Genomic DNA, 8,864 nt, shown 5'->3' with positions numbered 1-8,864 from the left:
GGGCGACGGCGGCAGGCCTTCGGCGCGGTGTTGAATCGGAGAAGACGAGAAAGGGTTCGGGCCCTTGTATTTATAGCCCCTCCCCCTTTAGTCGCGGTTGGGGAGGCGACCCGCGACTAAAGGGTAACCTTTAGTCGCGGTTGGGGAGGCGACCCGCGACTAAAGGGTAACCTTTAGTCGCGGTTGGCCAGACCAACCGCGACTAAAGGGTTTTTTGGCGGGTTTTTGCGTTCCCGCGCGCAACGACCTTTAGTCGCGGTTGGCCAGGCCAACCGCGACTAAAGGTATTTTTAAAATACTTTTTCTTTTTCAAAATCTTAAAAATACAAATAATATATCAAAAAATTCAGAAAAATAAAACTAATTCAATTCAATATGGTAAAAACACAAATATTATATCAAAAAATTCAGAAAAATAAAACTAATTCAATTCAAAATTCTAAAAATACAAATAATATATCAAAAAATTAAGAAAAATAAAACTAATTCAATTCAAAATGTTAAAAATACAAATAATATATCAAAAAATTCAGAAAAATAAAACTAATTCAATTCAATATGTTAAAAACACAAATATTATATCAAAAAATTCAGAAAAATAAAACTAATTCAATTCAAAATTCTAAAAATACAAATAATATATCAAAAAATTAAGAAAAATAAAACTAATTCAATTCAAAATGTTAAAAATACAAATAATATATCAAAAAATTCAGAAAAATAAAACTAATTCATCAGTGGTATCTCGAATCATTCGAAAATGGACACCAAACACATCACGGGTAATATAATTCACATGATCCATTCAACAAAGTTTGGTACAATAAATTATTACACATCATTTCTTCCCTTGTGTCCCTGCTTGCTTACGATTGTGCCGTATCCATGGAGCATCCTCATCATTTAACTTAATGCTTGGGTCGGTGTTCACTTTGAAGGGCGGAATTTCAGCAAACATATTATAATCTTCTGACATGTCTGTCTTGTCTTCCACTCCCACGATGTTTCTTTTCCCTGAAAGAACAATGTGGCGCTTTGGATCATCGCATGATGTACTGATCGTTTTCTTATCTTTCCGTTTCCTCGGTTTGCTACTCATGTCCTTCACATAGAAAACCTGAGCGACATCTTTCGCTAGGACGAATGGTTCGTCAAGGTAACCAAGATTGTTGAAATCCACCATTGTCATTCCGTATTGCTGGTCCACCTTTACCCCACCTCCTGTTAGCTTGAACCATTTGCACCGGAACAAAGGGACCTTAAAGGAGGGTCCATAGTCAAGTTCCCATATCTCCTCTATGTAACCATAATATGTGACCTTTTGCCCATTCTCGGTTGCTGCATCAAAGCGGACACCACTGTTTTGGTTGGTGCTCTTTTTATCTTGGGCGATCGTGTAAAATGTATTCCCATTTATCTCGTACCCTTGGAAAGTCGTTATAGTCGAAGATGGTGTCTTGGCCAACATGTACAGCTGATCTACAACATCATTGTCATTCATTAAATGTTTTTTCAACCAACTGCCGAAAGTCTCCATGTGGGCCTTCCTAATCCAGGATTCAGGCTTCCCCGGGTTGTCTGAGCGTAAAATATTCTTGTGTTTCTCAAAGTACGGAGCCACCAAGCTGGAATTGGTCAGTACAGTGTGGTGTGCTTCAGTCAGAGAATGGCCGTCCATACATATTGTTGATTTCCTTCCGATCGTGCCTTTTCCACTTAGTCTCCCCTCGTGCCGCGATCGAGGAAGACCAATCGGCTTAAGGTCAGGAACAAAGTCAACACAAAACTCAATTACCTCCTCATTTCCATAGCCCTTGGCGATGCTTCCTTCTGGCCTAGCACGGTTACGAACATATTTCTTTAATACTCCCATGAACCTCTCGAAGGGGAACATATTGTGTAGAAATACAGGACCGAGAATGAAAATCTCTTCGACTAGGTGAACCAAGAGGTGCGTCATAATATTGAAGAAGGATGGCGGGAACACCAACTCGAAACTGACAAGACATTGGATCACATCGTTCTGTAACCGTGGTAGATCTTATGGATTGATTACCTTCTGAGAGATTGCATTGAGGAATGCACATAGCTTCACAATGGCTACTCGAACATTTTCCGGCAGGAGCCCCCTCAAAGCAATCGGAAGCAATTGCGTCATAATCACGTGGCAGTCGTGAGACTTCAGGTTTTGGAACTTTTTCTCTGCCATGTTTATTATTCCCTTTATATTGGACGAGAATCCAGACGGGACCTTCATACTGCTCAGGCATTCAAAAAAGATGACCTTCTCTTCTTTGGTCAGAGCGTAGCTGGCACGACCTTGAAACCATTCCGGATGCCGGTCATCAGGGTCTTTCAAACGTTGCTGGTCCTGCCGTGCTTCCTTTGTATCATTTGTCTTCCCATACACGCCCAAGAAGCTTAGGAGGTTCACGCAAATATTCTTCGTAACGTGCATCACGTCGATTGCAGAGCGGACTTCTAAGACTTTCCAATATTCTAGCTCCCAGAATATAGATTTCTTCTTCCACATGGCTGCGTGCCCGTCAGCTCCCTTCGGAACTGATTGTCCGCCAGGACCCTTTCCAAAGATGACTTTCAAATCCTTGACCATATCAAATACCTCAGCACCAGTGCGTTCCGCAGGCTTCGGCCGGTGATCTGCCTTGCCGTTGTAATGCTTGCCTTTCTTTCTTACTGGATGAATTTTCGGAAGAAATCGACGATGCCCAAGGTACACGTTCTTCTTACAATTTGGCAAATGTACACTTTCAGTCTCATGTAAGCAGTGCGTGCATGCATTGTATCCCTTATTTGACAGTCCCGAAAGGTTACTAAGAGCAGGCCAATCGTTGATGGTTAGGAAAAGCAACGCTCGTAGGTTAAATTCCTCTTTTTTGTGCTCATCCCACACACGGACACCAGGTCTGCCCCACAGCTGTAAAAGTTCATCAACTAATGGCCTTAGGTACACATCGATGTCGTTGCCGGGTTGCTTCGGACCTTGGATGAGCACTGGCATCATAATGAACTTCCGCTTCATGCACAACCAAGGAGGAAGGTTGTAGATGCATAGAGTCACGGGCCAGGTGCTATGGCTGGAGCTCTGCTCGCCAAAAGGATTCATGCCATTTGTACTTAGACCAAATCTTATGTTCCTTGCGTCAGCTGCAAAATCTTTGAACTCTCTGTCGATCTTTCTCCATTGCGTTCCATCTGCGGTGTGTCTCAACTCCCCGTCCGACTTACGGTCCTCTTTGTGCCATCGCAACAACTTGGCATGCTCTTTGTTCCTGAACAGACGTTTCAACCGTGGTATTATAGGAGCATACCACATCACCTTGGCGGGAACCCTCTTCCTGGGTTTCTCGCCCTCAACATCGTCACCAGGGTCATCGCCTCTGATCTTATAACGCAATGCAGTGCATACCGGGCATTCATTCAAATTCTCGTATTCATCGCGGTAGAGGATGCAGTCGTTGATGCATGCATGTATCTTCAGAACCTCTAAACCTAGAGGGCAGACAACCTTCTTTGCTTCGTACGTACTGGCGGGCAACTCGTTATTCTTTGGAAACATATTCTTCAACATTTTCAGCAAGTTTTCAAATGCCGAGTCAGCTACACCTGCCTGTGCCTTCCATTTCAGCAAATCCAGTGTGCAGCCCAGCTTTTTCAAACCATCATCGCATCCGGGGTACAACGACTTTCTGTGATCCTCTAACATGCGATCCAAATTCTCCCTCTCCTTTTCAGTTTCGCAGCGTCTCCGTGCATCAGCAATGGTCCGACCAAGATCATCAACGGTCTCATCACGTGCCTCTTCTTCACCTTCACCTTCCCCTTCACCTTCAGCATCCTCCATGAAAGTATCACCGAAATGAGCAAGATAGCTTTCATCGATGAAATCATCCCCTTCTTCATCTTCTTCCATTATAACCCCTCTTTCTCCATGCTTGGTCCAACAATTATAGCTTGGCATGAAACCGTGCCGAAGCAGGTGCAGGTGAACTTCTCTTGAGGAAGAGTAACCCTTCTGATTCTTACAGTCAACACATGGACAGATAACAAAACCCTTCTGCTTGTTCGCATTAGCCACTACGAGGAAATCTTTCAAACCCGTAGTGAACTCGCGGGAGAGTCGGTTACCGTACATCCATTGCCGATTCATCTGCATTATTATAATATAAAATATATAATTAACCATCATGCATTTGTTAAACTAACTAGCTATAAACAATAGAAATTAAACAATGAACAACACACATGCATATTTTATCAATGACACACATGCATGAAAGGTTCAAGTTGCTAACCGTGATCGAGGAGGAAAAAATAAATGAGGAACCTCAAGTGTGGCTCCAACACTTCATATCATGTTTGTTTCACGCTCTTGGGGCATTTCATCAAACACCTTGTGTGCATAAGAGGAACCAAAAGCAAACCTACACCCCCTTGTGAAGCTTGTGAAGAGAAGTGGCACCAAATGGCTAAGTGAGCGTGCTGAACTGGTATATATAGGGGAGGAGCTTTAGTCGCGGTTGGCCTGGCCAACCGCGACTAAAGGCCTTTGGGCACCTTTAGTCGCGGTTGGCCTGGCCAACCGCGACTAAAGCCCCTCACGTGCACCAGCTGGCCACCGAGCGCCCTGGGCCCAGGCCTTTGGTCGCGGTTCGTCTGCCGAACCGCGACTAAAGACTTCATTAGTCGTGGTTCCTACAGTTTCGCGACTAATGGGGCTGGACGGAAGCCTCTTTTTCTACCAGTGTACATAAGTTGCTTTCATTGAAGCTGAACCCCGGAACTAAACATGGTTGGTAGAGCTGCAAGATCATGCTTAGATAAATCGGTGAATCTAGTGCATGGCTCATTACCTACATAAGTTTATTTCGTTATATGCGCAAGATCATTATTAGTTTGCGCAAATATGAAATGACTGCATGAGTCAGACATGTAGTTCTTTTTTCATGTGGTTCAGCTCAGCAACGTTTTGGCTCTTTCTGATGACGGTTGAAAACCTAGTAGTAATAAAGGTAGTTCCGTGTATTAACCGATGCTGAGATTTGGGTCTTCCACTTTTCAAAAATTGAACAACTGTTGTTGTTTTACGGTATACAATAAAACGTTTTTAAACTTTGTTCCTATTGTATTGTATTTGCTTCATGGTTTTGTTGACGCTTCTCTTTCAATATGTCAACATGTAGACTTGCGAACTGTATAGCTTAGATGGTTAGGTCCCTTGTAATGGAACCAGCCCATCGGGATTCAAGTCCTAAACTTTGACACTGGTGCTTGCATTTTTCTGAAGTTATTTCAGTTTTTCCGATGATGTTCGTTCAGCGGGAGGAGAAATTCCCGTCGACTCGGCAACTCAAAGGTGCTCATAGAGTGCATGTGTGCGTGCGTTCATAAGAGCGAGTGTGTGTGGGCATTTGCAATTGTTTTATGTTAAAATAAACATGTAGACTTGAGTGTCCAAATTAGGAAGCCATCTCCTATTGTGCGCTGCTGCGGTTATATTTGCTCGAAGTATGAAGTCTTTAGGTAGGAGACACGTCTGTGACTAAAGTACGTACTCCCTCCGTTCCAAATTACTCGTCGCTGAGATGGATGTATCTAGAACTAAAATACATCTAGATACATTCATACGTGTGACAAGTAGTTCGGTACGGAGGGAGTATCTACCAAGCAACGTTTGAGATTTCAGCTAACGAAGGTTAGCGTTTGACAATCCGTGCATGTTCATGGTTATATATTTTTTAATCCTTCACCAGAGGATTTTTTTTGCATAAAGCAAAGTAGACAGTTCTTACGTCCAGACAGTAATAATACAACAGGCATTACGGTGATAGAGCTGGAATGGAGAAATGTCGTGTTCTAGGTGCGCAGATTCACCCTCCTGTGAGCATCCTGTTAGAAACATAGGTGCAATTTGGCCAACCATATGTAGCAGCTCAACTACTTCGGACAAGAAACAAGAGTTAAGTCAATGGGAAAACATAACATACCAGGGCCCAGAAAAGGAGGAAAAAAGAACCACGCTGAACATTGATAGTAACATAGCAGTTTTCAGGAACCATGCCTCCTTGCTTGACTTGCAAGAAAATGGAATAAGATTACACACTGGCTCTGAATCTCAGTATAGTTAGGGAGGGCAGTATGGTATTACTGTATTGTACAAGGAATGAGAAGAAACCAGGACACCAAACCCGCCATTGAATGTATGTACAATACTTAAATACAATAGAATGGGCATGTTACATTTCGGAATACAGAAATTACAATGTACAAAATGAATGATAAACTGCACACTGAACTATTCTGCATGGCTTAAGCAACTTTCACCTGTGGACTTCCTTTACAATTGCATTTTCACTGACAGAAGATTCGGAAAGCAAGTGTTTGTCTTCAATGTCATCATCGTCAAAGTTGTCATTGATGGTTAAGTTGGAATCATCTAGTCAAAGGCATTGATAGATAAAAATAAATATGAGTACCCATTGGAATAGTACGATCAATTTAAAGGAACATGGATATCTACCAGAGAAATGGTAGTCCGTGAGGTTCTTTGTCTCAGTTGAGTCCAACCGCATACTTTCTGGTAGAAGGCAGTTGCAAAATGCACCTGAAAGTAATTTGATATTATCTTTCATGATATACTAAGAATGAAAAATAATCAAAAAAATTTAGGATGTACTAATACACTTTGAAACAGAATAAATGATGAAAATATGTTTTGACATAAAGCATAGAAACCTCTGGATAGTGATGACTTTGTGTTTCATTTGTCAGTTCCATTTGCAGGTATTCCTCATCATGAACGATATTGGCATGATTAATTAGAGCTTACGGGTAGTAGCAGCACCATAGTCAATTCAAGATCTGATGTGACCATATGTCGTGCGGTGCCGGAATGTTAACACAAGGTATTATAGTGACAACTGTACTTCCATCACTTAAGAGATGAGTTATTTAGTTACAATAGTGGTTTGATTATATTGCATCCTATTTTCACTTGGTTAAGTTCCGTTTATCTCCAGAATTTGTTAGAAGAGAGGGTGTTATCTCCCCTAGTTATCAAATCAGAAGAAAATATCTTCAAATAAGGGATAGGATCCCATTTGTTAGTGAAGTTATGATTAGTTTGTTCGGAACCAAGTTATCCATCTCCCTATACAAGGGAGAGCATGTGGCACATATCAATCAAGCAACAAATGAAGAGATTACGAAGCATTTCTAAGAGTAGTTTAGCCTAGCTAGCCTGAAATGGTCCAACAGTTAGCAGAGGTGTTTGCAATCCGACTGCGCCACTTTTCAACAAGATAAACAGCATTGAAAGAGAATAATGCAACACTAACATGAGAACCCTCTCAGAGGCGAGCCTGTGTAGTCAACAATGATGGTGCACCACAGCACAGCAGCATATGCCCTGGCGGCGAAGGCATCACATCTCATAAGAGCGGTATGGGTGCCTTCTCCAAGTGTGGCGTGGGCGGCATCAACAATACACAGTAGAAGAGGCGGATAGTTCGCAATGACGTTAATGATGGTAAACACGCCAGTCATGGAGCAGCCATGTACAAATGCGGAAATGCAGATTGTTGCACCGGTGATAGTTCTGACAGCTGCATCTTCAAAAATGGGGTTGCCCCAGTGCTCCCAGTCACCACACGAGCAACTACTCCCTCCGTCTCAAATAAGTGTCTTAACTTTGTACTAAGTTGAGACACTTATTTTGGGACAGAGGGAGTACATCGTCTCCTGCAGCGGCAGTTGGGGCAGTTAGGCTACAGCAAGCGGCGACCGATGCTAAGTCCAGCTACAGCGGCACAGCTGGGCAAACTGGCAGCGCAAGCTACAGCCACAAGGTACCCAGACATGGCAGTTGTCATTCTCACCGAGGGCAGGTGCTGTGTTGCACAACGGCCGCACAGTTCAACTGGGAGGTGTGATGCTCCTTGTGGCACTGCAGAAAGACAACAGCATGGTAGTGCGACTTAGCCATGGAGAGGGCTTGGTCGGTGTCTTAATGTCCTGGCCCTCCGCACGAGGCGGAGCAGCAAGGATCAGTGCAACAGAAGGTCCAGGTGCAACAAGGCTTGTGGTGGCTGAACCAGAGGAGGCGGTGAGAAAACCAGGTGCTCCCAGGCAGGACACAGTCAAGCCCTACTTGGGCCTTCACACACAACTAGGCCAGGTGGGCTGGGAACAAAACCTGAGTTGGTTTGTTTAAGCGTTTGATTTGATTAGGCACTTGGATTACACAAGAATATGTGCATACATGGTATTGACCACTATACATGTGTGTATGGACTTCTATTTCCGTGTGAGGCAAGGCTAACTATGATAGCACAAGTGTAAGAGAAGCTACCAAGACATTGTCTTCGAAACATGTTTCGGAAGAATCAGCTGAAAGAGATCAATCATGCGGTGGCACTGATTCCAGCAGCAGAGTGGTCAATACCACGAGACTATGACAAAGAGTCGACCCTGGCCCAACACACCGCAGCTCGAGGAGGAGCTGCACATCGAGGAGGGTGAGATGTTATGCAGTTCCCCATATGCCTGCAATTATCCAAATAGAGGATACCATCTTCGAATCTCTACTATTAAAGGGGAGTTGGTACGTTCTCCTCAGCTCCTCCGAACGCCCCCCTGTGTTGGTTTTTTCCTCTTCACACCCCCGCCCCGCTTGGTTTCCTGTAGATTTTTTGGTAATCTAAACCGATGCCGCCCAAAACAAAAACCAACGTAGTAACTTGGAATAATCTAAACCAAATTGATACTTTCCTTTCCTTGTCCTACTCATGTCCTCAAAACAAAAAACAAGCATTAATTTATGGAAAGTATCATCAAGCGATCGA

The 8,864-nt window shown here is 43.3% G+C and overlaps 2 protein-coding genes across 2 annotated transcripts in view; both read right to left on the bottom strand.

Annotated features, from left to right (window-relative positions):
- Positions 1-883: 883 nt before the first annotated feature.
- On the bottom strand, positions 884-4,156 carry LOC119341526 (the record flags this gene model as incomplete). Its single annotated transcript, XM_037613399.1, has 3 exons — positions 2,480-4,156; positions 2,111-2,365; positions 884-1,858 (listed from the first exon to the last, which is right to left on the bottom strand). Coding segments are annotated over exons 1-3 (2,907 nt in total), but the record flags the coding sequence as incomplete, so codon positions are not given.
- A 1,892-nt stretch (positions 4,157-6,048) lies between these two features.
- Positions 6,049-8,864, bottom strand: part of LOC119337838 (deSI-like protein At4g17486) — an 8,209-nt gene continuing 5,393 nt past the window's right edge. Inside the window, exons 3-4 of the mRNA XM_037610069.1 lie at positions 6,542-6,625; positions 6,049-6,457 (exon numbers count right to left, since the gene is read on the bottom strand). Coding sequence (XP_037465966.1) covers positions 6,342-6,457; positions 6,542-6,625 — 200 coding nt within the window. The 3' untranslated portion in view covers positions 6,049-6,341. The remainder of the gene's footprint in view (positions 6,458-6,541; positions 6,626-8,864) is intronic.

This window comes from Triticum dicoccoides, chromosome 7B (genome assembly GCF_002162155.2).
Source record: "Triticum dicoccoides isolate Atlit2015 ecotype Zavitan chromosome 7B, WEW_v2.0, whole genome shotgun sequence".
NCBI classification, from domain to species: Eukaryota; Viridiplantae; Streptophyta; class Magnoliopsida; order Poales; family Poaceae; genus Triticum; species Triticum dicoccoides.
This window is presented reverse-complemented; position numbering and strand designations above follow the sequence as displayed.